The following is a 15,291-nucleotide window of genomic DNA, read 5'->3' as shown; positions in this document are numbered from 1 at the left end:
AGAGCCTCATTATGATGTTAAATCCGCTTCTTCTGTGTTTTGGATTATGATGGTGGCGACTGCTTTGTCTTGTCCTGTAGAGGACTCCATGCGTTTGTCGTCACAGGAAGGATGCACGTTCCAAGGTGAATAGCGTGGCCATAGTTTCCGTTTGCGCTGGCTGCTTTATGCCACAGACGCATGGTTGTGGTGCTAGACTGACATCTCAACAGCCGCCTCCCGTACTCCCTTCTCTGCTCATCACACAATGGAAATAGCTCACTGGGCAGAGCTCGTGATGGATGTGTGCTATTTCTTGCAAGCAAATGCTGTTAAAACAAGTTTGTCTTTGATGAGATAATATCAACCTGCCGTTCTCAGTCAGAAAAAGTTAACCGAGACCACTGCATTGTATAAGCGGAGAGCAGTCACTGTCTCACTCTATCTCTGAAAAATCAGTAGCCTCCTGAAGCGTCTGTAATTGTAGTTCCTACCCTTGTCCCAATTACTCAATATTCTCACTGACATAAATGCTTCTGGGAACCGACTGACTGACTGACATTAGTGTTGCGAGAGCGGGAAAGTTTTCATCTTGCTGTCAAACAGAAGATGTGATTGTATTATTAGAAGTAGTTGAGTCACTGGCATTTTTGTGAAACCGGGGTCAAAAGATTAGTTTTAAATGCTGTGCGTGCACTGGCTTACATATCCTTAACTCAGCGTCACGCTCTGTGTTTTCTGTACTGGTTTGATGGGTCGCAGTTTCTGAATTAACCAGAAAAACCTACTCAGTGCTGTTTCTTTGCAGTGGGAGCATGTATCAATAATAGCTTGTTTTCCTGAGCTGCTGTGTTCCTTTTGCTTTGATTTCAGGTCAAACTGAGACTTAAAAATAAAAATATCTTGCAGTTTTTTTTCTAAAAGATCGCCACTTGTGTTACAGATGTGAAACCCTCCATCATTGGAAAAAAGAAGCCCATAGCTGCCAAAAAAGGGGTGAGTCACCAAACCACAAACCTTGTGTTTTGAGAGCTGCCATCCACTACTTGTTGGTAACTTGGCTCACATGGAACAAGAGCGACAGCATGAAAGCATTCAAATAGAGGCACAGGAAAGTTGAAATTAAAAGCTCTAACTTCACCAGAGTGGTACACTGCTTAAGGACCCCCTCACAACATATTTTAAGACATTTAAAAATACTCTGCTTTGAATAATGGTAAGGGTCCAGCATGTTTTTTCCACAGAAAAGTTCAGTTAGCCTCTGAGAAAGTCATTGAGAAATCCAGAATCCATGAATATGTACATTTTCTCCACTTTGAAAGTTTAACTGCTGGACACAAGATGTGTCCTACTTCACTGTAAAGACAATTCTTAACGTATGTGACCGTGTATGTTGTATGTTGCATATTGAACCGGGGCTTACGTCCAAACTGTTTGTGATGTGACAATATCATATTTGCACGTTTCTGATATCCAATGATTTCTGAGTCTGACTCTAACCGGGAACTAATCTGTGTACCACATTTTCCGCATGCAGCTTGGTGCAAAGAAAGGTCTCGGTGCCCAGAAGGTGAGCAGTAAGAGTTTCTCTGAGGTGGAGAAACAGGCGCAAGTGGCTGAGAAGCTCAGAGAGGAGCAAGCTGCTGAGGCAAAGAAGCAGGCTGAAGAATCAATGTAAGGAATCCAATAAGATCATTGATCTCTCTTAATTGAGCTTGTCTAGGCTGTTGAAGTTTATTACCGGGCTGGATTTGTTGCTGTTGCTCAGTCATTTCCATTCTACACGTTTCAAATTAAGAAACAAAATACACTCCGTTGGTATGAGTAAAAGCGTAATATTTAAAACCTCTGCACCTTCGTCCACATGGGATTTCACGTTGCTCGTCTTGGCTTTTGCAGTGTGGCCTCGATGCGTTTGGCTTACAAAGAGCTGGAGATCGACAGGAAGATGGAGGAAAAGAAGCTTCAGAACCTGGAAGGCAAGAAGAGAGAGCAGGCCGAGAGACTGGGCATGGGCTTCGGAAACAGGAGGTAACATCACAACACTAACATTGGCTTGTCATCGACCTGTAATAGTCCAGTCATAATTTTCTCAACTTACATTTGAGATGTAAGGTTGACGCTTGAGTGATGGCACAGCTTGTTTGGTCTCTAAGGGAGTGTGTGTGTGTGTGTGTGTGTGTGTGTGTATGTTTCCTGTTCCAGTGCCGTGTCTCACTCAGTGATGTCAGAGATGCAGGTGATCGAGCAGGAAACTCCCGTGGGAGCCAAGTCCTCCTCCCGCTCCAAACTGGACATGTTTGATGAGCCGGGCTTCACCTCTGGACCCCCAAAGTACCGTAACACTCCTCAAATGACGCCCGCTTACTTGTCTTCTCCTGTCAGTTTAAATGAGTTAACTCGCTTGAACTAAATCCATTGCGGTTGGCGTTTCAGGTATAAGGACAACCCCTTTACAGTGGGAGATAGTTTTGGATCCCGGTGGGATACTGAAGGAGGAAGTGCCTCCTTTACCACCTCCTGGGCTCTGGAGAAAGACGACCCCAAAGAGGAGGTCACCATCTCTAGTATTCAGCCAATCGGAGAGAGGTATCTACACGGATGTTGGTGGAGACACGCACTCCGATTGTTTTGTCTTTATTCCAAAATTTAAAAACCGGTGCGTCTGCTCGACTCGGTGCGGTTCTGATGTGCGCTCTCCTGTTTAATCCAGACTTCCCAGCAGAAGAAAAGCCGAGGTGTCAGCTCCAGTGTCGGAGTCGAGTGAGGCCAGGCAGAAGTTCGCCAATGCAAAGGCGATCTCTTCGGACATGTTTTTTGGTCGGGAGAGCAGCGCCGAGGTGAGAAACTACATCTTCGGTTCTGATTCAAACTTTAACTGAACTAGCACCGGTTCCAGCTTATATTCAGAATCTTGGCAGCTCCGCTTTTAAATCATTAAAGCCTGGAAACATTTTGTGTGGAAAACTGTCTACTGTTATCAGCCTGGTTTTAACTATTGTCTCCTCTTCTCTCAGTATGATGCGAAGACAAGATTGGAGAGCATGTCCGGAAGCACCTCCATCAGTTCAGCTGACCTGTTTGGGGATGGCAGTGACCATAAAGGCAAGAATTGTTTGTTTGTTTGAAAACTTCAGCAGGAGTAAAAGTAATAAGATGTGAAAAAGTAGCAGCAAGCGTAGCTTAAAGGATAAGGCCAACACAAAACTGCATTAGTCCTGGTCTGTGGCTCTCAGCTCCGAGCCCACTGGTTCCTACTGAAGATGTTCATCTTTAAAAAGGACTCACAAATATATAGTTTAATTTACAAGAAAAATGTAGGATATTGGCACTGTTGTCCTCGAACATATTCTTATCTTGAGATAGTTTAGATACTGCTAAGCTACAGGTGACACTCAAAACAAGCGTTATGTATGGCATTCATTCGTTTAGATACGTGTTCTAATTCCTCCCTTCCTCTCAGGGAGGGCATCAGGCTTTGACAGTGTGCTCCCCTCCGGCCCGGACATCGCACAGTTCAAACAGGGAGTTAAGACTGTAGCGGGCAAGATGGCTGTCCTCGCCAACGGTGTCATGAACACGATCCAGGTGAGACATCAGCAGACTTGGCTTAGGTGGCTCCTCACTTCCCTCAGTTGCGTCTCCTCCTCGCACCTCGGCTCTTTCCGACGGGAACGTGAGAGCGAGACGAGAAGGGAGAGATTATATTTACCGAATGGGACATCTTCACTCGCTCCAGCTTCATTTTGAAGGGATGGCGACGTCTTCTCTGGCCTATCATGAGTAAAAGAAATTTTAGGGAAACCCGATGCCTGATGAGTTCTGCTCCAATACTGATTATAGATACATAGCACCGCTGCTTCAGTCCAGGATGTCCTGCACTATGAACAGTAGAAATAATACAAATAGGTCATTAAAAATTGTTTGGTACTGAAAGAACCAATGTGAGAGACAAATAAAACCAGCTACGTTCTAAAGGAAAATAGAATTTGTCTTTGAACATGTGGAGCATAAATTTACCGTTAATGCTTTGGATCAACTAAACCTTTTCGGTAACAATTTGCAATTTCCTGATAATTTGCTAATAATTTACCAGGCGAGGCAAGTTTTTCAGCAGCATCGCAGTTCACAGAGCTCCTATGAAGTTTCTTCCGAAGAATGACGTTATGTGGTGCTGATTATAGAAACTGGAGACAGTGTTCAACTGGCAGACTTCCAGTTAATGAATTCCCGTTGAATGCTATGCTAATCTAACCTACAGTCTTGTAGTCAGTGCACAGCAGGTGAGCTGAACATGTAAACATTGTGAATTTGTCTACAGGCCAATATACAATTCAGCTCATACAATAATAATTCAAATTACAAGGTTCAAGTATAGGATACACGGATGGTTCCCCGGTCTTAGCTCCTCGTCAAGCCTCCTTGCTCGTCTCTCATCGCCTTCCTTGAGACAAACTCGGCAGGCCTCAATAAGTACCCAGGTTACGGGCTAGAGGACGGGGGAGCGAGGCCGCGAGGAAGCACTAGCAGCTGAGTGGAAAACACCCATCGCACCTCAAGCTCAGCTGTTCGACTCTGTAGGAACTTCATCAGCCTCTACACAAAGGTTTAATTTTTCTGTATCGCTGATGTTTTCTCAGGATCGTTACGGCGCCTACTGATCTGCGCTGAGAGATGAGCACCAACCTGTGGGAAGACATACTAACTAACGCCTGTATAGAGCCAACCAGCCTCCTGACTGACACGTGCGTTTGGGCGGAGGAGATGGGACAGAAGGGAGACGGGAAGCAGAAAGGATTGCATGGGGAAAAGAAATCATCCTTCTCGCCCGTCCCTCTTTTAGAGACAATTTCACAGGAGTGAGACAGTATTTTTCTTCTCCCATTCTCATTAGCAGACTCTTGAGTTTTATTTTCGTAAAGGAAACCATCGAAGGGTGTAGTCTTTTCTAAATCAAGAGTTTTGTTGTAATTTACCGTTGAGAAGTTTTTGGTCTTAGATTTTCCAGATGACGTCAAGAGTTAATTCTACTATATTTTATTCCTTCTACCTAAATCAGAGTTTTTGGTTCGTATAATCAAATACTTCACGCTTATGTCTTTTCTTTTGTTTTATTGTGGTATTAAAAAAGGTGCAGTATATATTTTCAACTTTTAGCGTTAATTCGAACAAGGATCCACAATGTTTGCATTTAGTGTTTGATTCACTGCTGCTCACTTAACGGTAGACTTTGTCCACAGGTTCTGTTTTTCATTTGCATTCAGCACTGAAGCCAACTGTCTTGACAATTTCAGACTCTTTGTGAGCTTGGAACTATCCCCTTCTGTCTGGGTTAAAGTATCTACTCGGAAACACTGGAGCATCACGCATTTGATGTCCTAGCTGCTGTGGTTATTTATTACCTACCTTTTGAAAAACCGTTAAACCCAGGGATCACGCAGATCCGATACCTCTGGCTGGGTTTGCGTCCCGGCAAATTTGTGCAAAGTAGTTGGAGATTTTCAAATTAGGCATTTAGGGGGCACTGAACCCAGCCTGTAGTTGTTGTTTAAAAAAAATAAATAAATAAAAAAAGGAAAGTGGGTTTCAATACAGACATCAGATAGAACATGCTAAGTCCCAGCTCATAAAACAATGACACTGTTTTGACTATGCATCTCCATTTTACAACTTTGAAGAAGTTTGTCTTTGCCGGTTGAAACTTAAGTCTGCCTCCGTGTACCTCGACGCTGAAAAAACAAGACGTTTTGTTGATGCTGCCTTCGTCTCTCAACAGTTTAACCTTTTATTTTGGAAGGCTGATGTCTTCGGTTTGTGTGTGTTAAGTGTCAGACATATTGGCCAGTGAAAAATATACCTGACGTTCATGGTGTAAAGATCATCATAAGGGGTTGTGCCCCTGACTGATGATGATGATCCTGAGACAACATGACGTCTTTGGGACAGGGAACCCTTGCAGTTTTCCTCTAATGCTGGCCAGGTAGCATGCAAGTGAAAACAACACAACGTATCCGGTGTTAACTTCTGTGATAAAATCAGTCTTACATAGCGTGGTGTGACCGCTTACATGCATCACACTGTCTTACCAGTTTCCTGTTTGTGATGCAGCTCGTCTCAGACCCACAGCACCTTCACTTCCTGCTCCCGGCAGACTAGACATTCAGCGAGTTATCAGAAAAACTGAGTAGATGAGAAGTCTAGAAACTGGTTTGTCATTTTGTTTGAAAAGATCTGAGTGTCATATTTTGTCCTAGCGTGGCCACGCCTGTGTATGTCCCACCCATGATAAACTTCAAAAGTAACTACCATATAGACCTGAAAGGATGAAACATTCAACTATTTATTTGTAGGCTACAAAAAGAAACGTATTCAGTATGTCAATAAAGATCGAAAACCTCACACCCAGACTTGACCCTGTCTTGCTGTCTCTGAAGGTCTTTAACTTCAATCTGCTTCCACCGGCGCCGAGTAGCCGAGCTGTTTGTGTTTCTGCATGAAAACTCTCCCACATTAAATTGAAATCTGATGTCTGCCGGTGAAAGAGAGGTGCTGAGAATGTTTCCCTCCAGTTTTATGTGCTTCTCGGTTGCTGCTGCTTCCTTTTACGTTCTCTCCGGAAAGATTTCTCCCCTGCAGCTAACCTGCCGCTACCGAAACATCATTTCTCAGCACACGATGCTGCACACTTCAACAGATAAACCACTGCAAGAGCTTTAGGCAAGAATGGAATGAAATGATAAAATAAGACAATGTTCACAAAAAAAACCATTCTGCCGCAAATCTCACAAACTGTCAATGCAAAGAGCAAACTCTTCTCTGTACAGGCAATGGTATAAAGCAACAACTCAAACCGTGGCGTTCATAAGGCAAATATTTTCTTTAGCATTAGTCAAACCAGTTGTTCGTAGTGTCAGAAACAAGATGTAATAATAAAAAATAAAAAAATTAATCTGATTGTTGAAAATAATGTCAGGATAACCATGTTGTTTTTAAACAGCCTTCTGAATCAAGGAATGTTGTTACTGAGACGGTGCTGGCCGTCAGTCTGACGTGGCGGCCACCTCCACATCCTTTGATCCGATTATTGGGGAATTATGGCGAGTGTCTTTGTGGCTGGGTCTGAGGCCCCGACAGTTCCCTTTCTCACCGTTGCCCCTGACGCCTCACAAAAATCAGAAGATCCAAAGCGCATCCAGCAGGTTTTATCCCCAGTTGTAGAAGTAGATCTTCTGCCAGGTGGGAAGGTAATCCATCAGAGGGTCTGAACACGGACACAAAGACACCAGGATCACCCCCTGAACCGATATGATAGACTGAGATACACTCAGTGGTGTAGGAAAATAGGATGATTTCCGTTCAAACGTGCATTACCCATCGTACTGTTAGATTTCTGTTCATTAAATTCACACTTACTGTAAAATGTGTTAAAACGAGGCTGTGTAACTTCTGCTCAACACTATTTTGGGGAACGAGTGGCAGGACAGAGTCAAAGTGAAACCGTAACTACCGGGTTTTCTCAAAAAAAACAGAACAAAAACGATGCAATTGCGGACACCTGCGCTGATAAACTGTTAAGGGAGCTGTCGGACGGGCGGTCCACCGAGACTGAAACATCAACAACTACTGGATGGATTACTGTGACATTTTGTACAGACATTCATGGTCCCCAGAGGATGAATCACACTGACTTTGATGATCTCCCGACTTTTCCTCTAGGGTCAAAATGAGGTTGAGACAGAGAGATAGATATATATATAGAGATATAGATAGATATATCTATATAATATATCTGTATATCTATATCTATATATGTGTGTATACATTTATGTATTTTTTTTTTTTAAATCTGTTGTTCTCACTGGTTTGAAGTGGGCGGTGCTAAGTTGAAAGGGTGATTTGACGTACGTCCTTGCACCAAACAGGATGTAGCAGTACTGAAATTAAAGTCTTTGGTGCTGTTTGCTTACGATCAGTCCACATCCACAGAGTCCTGATGAAGCAGATGAGCTGAGTTTTTGAAGGTTAGATCCTTAATAGACACTAACTAAGGACTTTTTTCCCTCTAAAATTGTTTATTGTTTTCTGAAGTCCATGGGTATTTACTGTCCTACAAGAATACTGTGCAGGGCTTTAAAAAGCTCACATGTGGAGGACCGACGTGTACTTACGTGCAACAAGCCCTATTCCTGGAACATGATCAGCCAGGAGTCTGAGCAGGAAGAGAATCTTTTCCCTGCAGGAGGAGAAACATGATCGTAACGATTAAACCGCAATTTAAGCCCCAACAAAGAACCGACAATTGTCCTTCGTCAGCCACTTTAAACGTATTTAAAACTGCAGACACTCTTGCAAAACAGCCCGGTGCATTTCCGGTAGGACTGAGACGATTCATCAGTGAGTCGATCACTTTTTAACCAAAACTTCCAAACGTTCTCCAGGATTTGCTGCTGTTCTCCGTTTTACATCATTAGAAATGTAGCATTCTGGGGTTTCGGACTGTTAATCGGTCAAAACACACACACACTGAACACATCACTTTGGGCTCTGGGAAACCGTGATCAGCATTTTTACACAATTTTCGGACAATTTACAGACTATATGTTCTATTAATCGATTAGTCTTTTAATTTCCTGATTCCATAGGATTAGATTCACCACTGAGCCGACATCCACAGTTACTTACTCAGAGTATCTGTCATAGAAGGGTGAACGCAGAAGGTAGTAGAGCAAAAGGAAGGCTCTCCTCCTCATCTCAGCCCTCTCCCATCGATTTTGAAATTTGGTATCACTGAGCACGGCGAAGCTAGAAGGAAGGAAGGACACATTTACCCGTTTAAAGAACTGATTTTGTGATTTTGTAGAGGCACAAAGGAGGAGAATGAGATCCTGGAGTGATATTTCTTATCTCTGCTTCATATTTTCAAAACGCGGCGTTCGCTTGTCAAGTCTGTGAGGTGTGTGTTTATATATGTAGAGCTGTGTTTATATTGAAGCCCTGGGTCAAAGGTCGTCAGAGGGTTCTTCACAGTTTGGAAAAGAAAGTTTATGCTTTGTGATTGACAGATTTTAGGAAAACGACGGCCTTATTCAAGACTCGGTGGTCAAGGCTGATTCTCAGAGCGGTTCATCGGCTTCACGCCCTCTCACGAGCAGATCTGCAGGTAAAAAGCTTTCTTTGATCAAACTGTACATTAGCTGTGGGAAGACAGTCCTGGTGACAGAGTGGCCTAAAACATGTCCATATAACCTAACTGAAACCAAATGAATGACTACTTTAAAATGATTTTACTCCTTCCGCATCACATTTTTAAAATATGCATTTGTAGATAATGATCGCGGACCCGGACATAAATCGAAACTTCCACTCGCTTCTCTCTATGTTGAGACACAAAGAAGCCTGTATACACCACGTCTACAAGTCCAGCAGCTCTCAGATTCTTTTCAGAAAACGGAAGAAGAGACTAGAGGCCATGAATAACAACAACAAGCAGAAACATGGAGAGAAGAGCACAAAGCCTCAAAGGAAAAATCTATTTAGTACCGTAGAAAAAAATTCAGGATCACATCTGGATTTAAAAGAAAAAAAATTAGAACATTTTTTATACAGAAACATTTTACAAACAAATGAAAACTGTCCCCAAAATCTTTAGAAATATACCCAGAATTTCTCCTGTCTAGAGTCAATTTCTCTCATGATAAAACTGGGATAACAGTTGAAGAAACAAATAAATACATTTGTTTTTGCAAAACGCTGAATCATACCTATTGTATTCTATATTTCCTGTCATCATTTGACCTGTAACTGGGTACATGAGGGCATAATATTGCAAAGCAGGAGCTTGCTCACCTGGAAAGTTCAAGGACTCCAGAGACGAGCCAGGGCTTCCAGGACTGTTTCCCGCAGAGTCCGAGGCAGAGTACTGCAGTCGGGAAGGTTTGCTTTAAGGAAAAACTCTCGGATAAAAAAAAAAAAAAAGAAGAATGTCTCTACCAGGAGCCACCATAAAGCCAGAAAAACAAAATGTGTCTTTTGTTCCTTCAAAAGAAGAAATTTGGTCACCTAAGACTTTGAGTTTTTTAATTTGCAGTGTTGTATTTTTATGATATATATAAATACATACATACACACACACACACACACACACACACACACACACCTATTGCTTCAATAGGTGTTGTTAACTACCCATTCAGATATAATACGATTGTGACGACATTTTCCACTAAAATTTACAGCGTTGTGCAGAGGTACGTTCTCTGTACGTGCTTTCTGGTTTAATATTACTCATAACGTGGGGGGACTGAAGGATACAGTGTACGAGAGGCCGTCCGATGTAGACAGACTCGGCGATGGTCTCCTGGAGGCCCAGGTGTGTCGGTTTGCTGTGGAGCTTCTCCCTCGAGCTGCTGCTCCTCTTCTGACTCGGGGCTCCCCACAGCCGGGCCTGCAGGGAGGGACCTGCCGCGTCACCGAGAGGAGACACGGAGAGATGGGGGGGCAAATCAAAAATCAACTAAACAGCTGCTATTTTAAAACTGAGTCAGGTTCATAATCACTTTCTGTCCTTAGGACTATTTTAAAGCCCCTGGAAGCTCGGTTTTCAATATTTCTTTATGACATTAAATATTCATGACTAAATAAGCAACGACCAAATCGCTTCACTGGGATTGTGTGTTTGTGTGTTGATCGGACTTGAGTGACAGTGCTGGCAACATGAGCAGACTCTCAACGACTGTCCACACATTTGGATTCAGGGGTACGAGTATACGCCAGTACTGCAGTGACATTCAGGAAAAACCGATGCAGGACTCAGGCGGGAGGAGAAGTTCGCTGAGAGCGAAAGAGCGTTGGGTGAAAGTGAAAGCGTTGAGGTCACGTTAAAGCCGCCTATGTGCGAGCCGGTTGTCCCTGATTTAAAAACAGTCTGTGTGTTTCTGGGAACCAGGCTTCTGTTTAGGAAACCAGATATTTCCGTGTTCCAGATCACACAGATGCTTAATGAGCTCAATTTTCATGCTATTTGAAACTTGAAAGGGAATTACGTTTCAGTTTTAACCAACTACAACAATAGACATTTTTTTTTTTAAATTTGAAGCCGTCTTACCACCACCCATTGGCCTAATGACTCGTCCTGACCTCTGGCCCACAAAGCAGGCGTCATCTTGCTGCTGCCCATTACCAACATCTGGTGGAAAGAGGAAGGAAACACAATACACTCTTTACACACGCGCGCACACACACACAAACACACATCGCTTTTTCAATGCACAACGCAGGGACTGGAAAATTACTTTTGTTTGTGTAGTTTAAAGCATCATCGGTTGATTTTCTAGGTCACTTGGGGGCAGCAGAACAAGCTGTGAACACAACATTGCCACCTTATAAAGCTGTCACGGGGAAAATGCTAACAAACACTTGCACATTTACACATCGTGCAGAAATGCAGCAATGTTGTCATTCACTGGAGCTGTGTTTGTGTCCACAGTCCAGGATTCTCTCCCTTTTAGCTCTGGTCTTGGTCTCCACCAGCTCCTGAGGGAAACATCCGACTCTTTAGCTGCTAAAATGCTCCACTACGTTCACCAGCTGGTCTCTGCCTGAGTCTGTCTGCTGTTTGCCGCTCGGCGAGTATATCGGAGCTTTTTCGCTGGAAACAGATGCCTGCTGCAACCGAAAACCAAGTTGAAGAGAGCGCTGAGACCGAACCACACCAGGCAATGTGCTGTAAAACCAAAATAAATGAGCTAAAAGAGGCTAGAAGAGGCTCCATAGAGTCTCTGCAGGTTCATAACTTCATTTGTCTTTTCACATTAAACAGTCACTTGGTTCGTTGTTAATATAAAAATATTGATGAATGCAGCTTTAATAAACTGACCCAATTTTGTTTTTTTTTTTGTTTTTTACACTCAACTGAGCTGTTACCTGAGGTGAAGGTTAATTTTCACATATGAAACTAGTTTTAGACATAGTCAGAAGTCACCTCTGGGTTGGACTGTTCTGGTTCTGAAGCAGGGAACTGAAATAAATGAAGAGTCTCCAGCCAATGCTAGCGGCTCTGTCAGGCCGGGGCTATGAGCTAAAGGCTAACGCCGGCAGGCTAACATGCTCACAGTGACAACGCTGACGTGCCAGTGGGTGAAGAGTTTGAACCGTGGATACAGTCTTCATGCAACTTCCTCTACTTTCCCCCTCTTTAAAAAAAACGAAACAAACCCAAACACATTTTTCATTAAAGATCAAGGGCAAACATTTTAAATCGGTTTTCTGAAAGGAGGTGACCAAACAGCTATTGGGAAAGGGAGGATAACTGACCTTCACCGCTGAGTTCTGCACCTCTGTCAAGGGGGATTATGGGAGGTGAAGTCTGGATGCCGGATTTATACCACAGAAGGAGCACAATGCGAAAAATTGTCCTGGGGATGAATGTGAGAAAAAAATGATTAAATGTTAATTACTTTAAAAACTATTCATGTTTCTGGTCAGATCAATGCAGAAATTAAATGTTTGATTTTTCACTTTTTTTTTTTTTTAAACTTGAAACTCTACTGGAGGTCACGCGAGCTTTAAACCATACTTAAAGATCTGAATGAGTCCGATCACCAGCCAGCGGCCGACTTCACCCCACAGCTTGCAGGCCCCCATCTCCAGGAAAACCTCCACGTACTCCAGCACAGACAGCCAGGTCAGGAGTCTCTGCTGAGAGAGGGACTGAACACAAGGAAACGTGAGGCGGGAACAACACTGAGCGTTTTCACTTTCAGCCTGCAGCGCAGAAACAACATGACGTTCAAACTGACACCAAACTGCTTGTGAGGATCTTTCTGTTTATGATGGCGGTCGCTGCAGCTGCAGCGTGTCCCTTCGGCGACTATGGGAAACTCTGAGTTGTGTTGCCATAGAAAGGCACTCACACTCATCTTTTTCTTTTTCTTGTGATCGATTTTTATGTAGATTTAAACAAAATTTTCGAGATGAGGTTAGTTGAGATGAGTTTTGTTGAGCCACAGAGAAAACAAATGGAGTGATATGTCAAAAGCCATGCGGTGGCTTCAGGAAGTATTCGGACCCCTTCAGTTTTTGCGCACCTTACTGTGCTGTTGGTGTAATTTTAAACGAATAAAATTTTACCCCTTCAAAATCATATCTACAACAAAATAACGAGCGCCAGACTTTCTGACGCAACTGGAAATGAACCAGAGTCAAAATCCGTAAATGAAGAAAAGAGCAAAAGCGAGAGCATCTATATTGGGCCCCTCCCTCCTGCTCCCTCTGTCCTGTCTATAGCCCATAAAAATACCCGGCACCCCTCACCCTTTGCCCCCCCTGCAGGATATAAGCAAGTAAAAGAAACCAAAAAAAAAACCAAAAAACAAAAAAGCATCTGCCCAGATGTGAAGACAACTGTGTAAACCTGTTCAAGATGATGCAATTAGCTGAGTTACAGCAGCTCAGGTGGAATATTGTAGAGGGAATAAATGGACTGTCTTTATTCTAGGCCGCCATATATATAGCCAGTATGGAAACTGGCTATACCAGTGAAATCAAGAAGCCATCTTTGTGTATTGACAGATTTGGGAGTATTTCCTTCCACGGGCTTTCGATTTCCTCTGCTTAGCTTCTGCTGAGCTTCAACATTCATCTTTTCAACTTTCACTCACATTCTAGCAGTATTTTTGTCTTTATTTGATTTGACTTATATTTCTTCAGATATGAGGAAAAAAAACCAACAACCAAATCTCTAGCGTCTCAATCCACTGGCCTGTAAAAGCACCGTCAGTGTTAGCATGTCCTCAAGGGCATCGATGCAGCAAGAATTCATTTTCCCGTGGATGAAATCTGAGGTTACGGGAGAACCATCAGGTGGGTGCTCACCTCGGGGAGGGCACATCTCAGCCCTCTGCGCAGAATGCTGTCATTGAACAGCACCAGGAGATTGGAGGCAGAGTACACTGGAAAAGACGCAGAGCCACGGAGGGGAAGTTAATTCAGCCTGAACAGAGCGGAAACCGACCAAAACAGATCCAATACTGTACAGATAACGTTAACCGCGATTCTGGTAGAACTGGTAGAGAAGCTAATTCCACTGTGGGAGAAAAGGGGCATGAAAGCCGGTCACGTGCGGAGATTACTAGCTGATCAGTTGCTTATCAAGTCTGCTGTTGATTATAAATGCAAAGAAAGAAAGTGGCCTGGAAACAGCAACTACATTGAACATTCGCCTTCGCTTACCTAGTTCGGATATTTCATGGGAGTCTGCAAATCGCCCTGCAAAATAAGAGAGTCACAACATGTCATCATTCGTTACGTGCTGAAGCCGTCTGAACTGGTGTCACTGGTTCGGGTAACTGGCGTGTTCTGTGGCTTGTCGAGGCGGAAAGAAGTAAATCCAGCCCCTGCAGCAAACGGGCATTAAAAGTGAGCCTGTCTTCAAGTGTCAGAGCTCGGTTACTGCTGTTACTGTTCAAAGAGCCTCCAGCAGGAAATGTCCACTGGGGGGGGGGGGGCAAGAAAAACCTCCAGGTCCTACCGCAGGTGTGCTGGGAAGAAAGCCCCCCCCCGCGTGAGCCAGTGGCACAGGAAGCACTGCACAGGTAGAGGGAAACATCAGGAGGGGGGCGTCCTGGAGTCGGTCCGGGACGTGAGGCTGGGAAGAGGCCAGCTTCTCCAACAGGACAGTGATCCAAAGCAGACCTGGAAAACCACCCCTGAAGCTTTCCCAATGCAAATCCCAGTAGTGCTGCGTTGCACAGTGAATGCGAACGAACAGAGCTTTGACGTTTGAAGAAAGGCTCATGTTTAATGCCTCTTCGCTGCGGGGGGGGGTTGGATTTACTTCTTCACTTCATTCAACTCAAAAACAAAATCACCAGCATGTCATTTCGCAAACGTTTGCATAAAATCAGAGTTCACTCCGGCCGAGCTTTCACACGGCCCCTGGGCCGACTCACTCTCCGCTCGGGTTCATTAACATCAGTAAAAAAACAAAAACCAAAGCACCTGTCGTGACTGACTGACTGACTGACTGACCTGCGATCAGGTAGGAGAGCGTCCGCACGGTGCTCTCCAGCTGCGCTGTGGCAGCCGGGTTTCTCCTCACATACTCGGTGTACCGCTCATAAACACGGGTCAGTTTGTCCGCGTACTCTTTAACGTGAGACATTTCAGCTCCCACTGGAAAATGAACTCCTCGTTTAGCCGCTGCGCTTCAGAGTTGGCGAGTCTCTCCCCGCAGCGCTTCCGTCAAACTCAACAAACTTCCGTTAGCGTGAGCCGGCAGTCATTTGTGTCCCCCCCAACCCCTTCCGCTCCGCT

General features: G+C 44.0%; 2 protein-coding genes across 4 annotated transcripts in view; one reads left to right on the top strand and one right to left on the bottom strand.

The window, feature by feature from the left end:
• arfgap2 (ADP-ribosylation factor GTPase activating protein 2) overlaps positions 1–6,378 on the top strand; it is a 14,081-nt gene extending 7,703 nt beyond the window's left edge. The window contains exons 9-18 of one of the 2 annotated variants that reach the window (XM_040136361.1): positions 81–125; positions 923–975; positions 1,517–1,653; positions 1,879–2,010; positions 2,185–2,313; positions 2,416–2,568; positions 2,693–2,819; positions 2,997–3,084; positions 3,443–3,567; positions 4,620–6,378. In XM_040136361.1, coding sequence (XP_039992295.1) covers positions 81–125; positions 923–975; positions 1,517–1,653; positions 1,879–2,010; positions 2,185–2,313; positions 2,416–2,568; positions 2,693–2,819; positions 2,997–3,084; positions 3,443–3,567; positions 4,620–4,640 — 1,010 coding nt within the window. In that variant the 3' untranslated portion in view covers positions 4,641–6,378. The remainder of the gene's footprint in view (positions 1–80; positions 126–922; positions 976–1,516; positions 1,654–1,878; positions 2,011–2,184; positions 2,314–2,415; positions 2,569–2,692; positions 2,820–2,996; positions 3,085–3,442; positions 3,568–4,619) is intronic. The other variant, XM_040136369.1, reaches the window with a different exon arrangement.
• pex16 (peroxisomal biogenesis factor 16) lies at positions 6,306–15,284 on the bottom strand. Of its 2 annotated transcripts, XM_040136380.1 has the most exons (11): positions 15,007–15,284; positions 14,209–14,244; positions 13,852–13,928; positions 12,554–12,687; positions 12,292–12,392; positions 11,084–11,164; positions 10,291–10,437; positions 9,826–9,898; positions 8,662–8,781; positions 8,148–8,212; positions 6,306–7,240 (listed from the first exon to the last, which is right to left on the bottom strand). In XM_040136380.1, exons 1-11 carry the CDS (start codon positions 15,137–15,139, stop codon positions 7,182–7,184), a joined length of 1,026 nt encoding a protein of 341 aa, XP_039992314.1. In that variant the 5' UTR covers positions 15,140–15,284; the 3' UTR covers positions 6,306–7,181. The 2 variants fall into 2 exon arrangements, with proteins under 2 accessions (XP_039992314.1, XP_039992321.1); XM_040136387.1 differs by lacking the exon at positions 11,084–11,164.
• Positions 15,285–15,291: the final 7 nt, after the last annotated feature.

Source organism: Xiphias gladius, chromosome 1, assembly GCF_016859285.1.
Source record: "Xiphias gladius isolate SHS-SW01 ecotype Sanya breed wild chromosome 1, ASM1685928v1, whole genome shotgun sequence".
NCBI classification, from domain to species: Eukaryota; Metazoa; Chordata; class Actinopteri; order Istiophoriformes; family Xiphiidae; genus Xiphias; species Xiphias gladius.
Note: the sequence above shows the minus strand (reverse complement) of the source record. Positions and strands in the feature narration are given on the sequence as shown.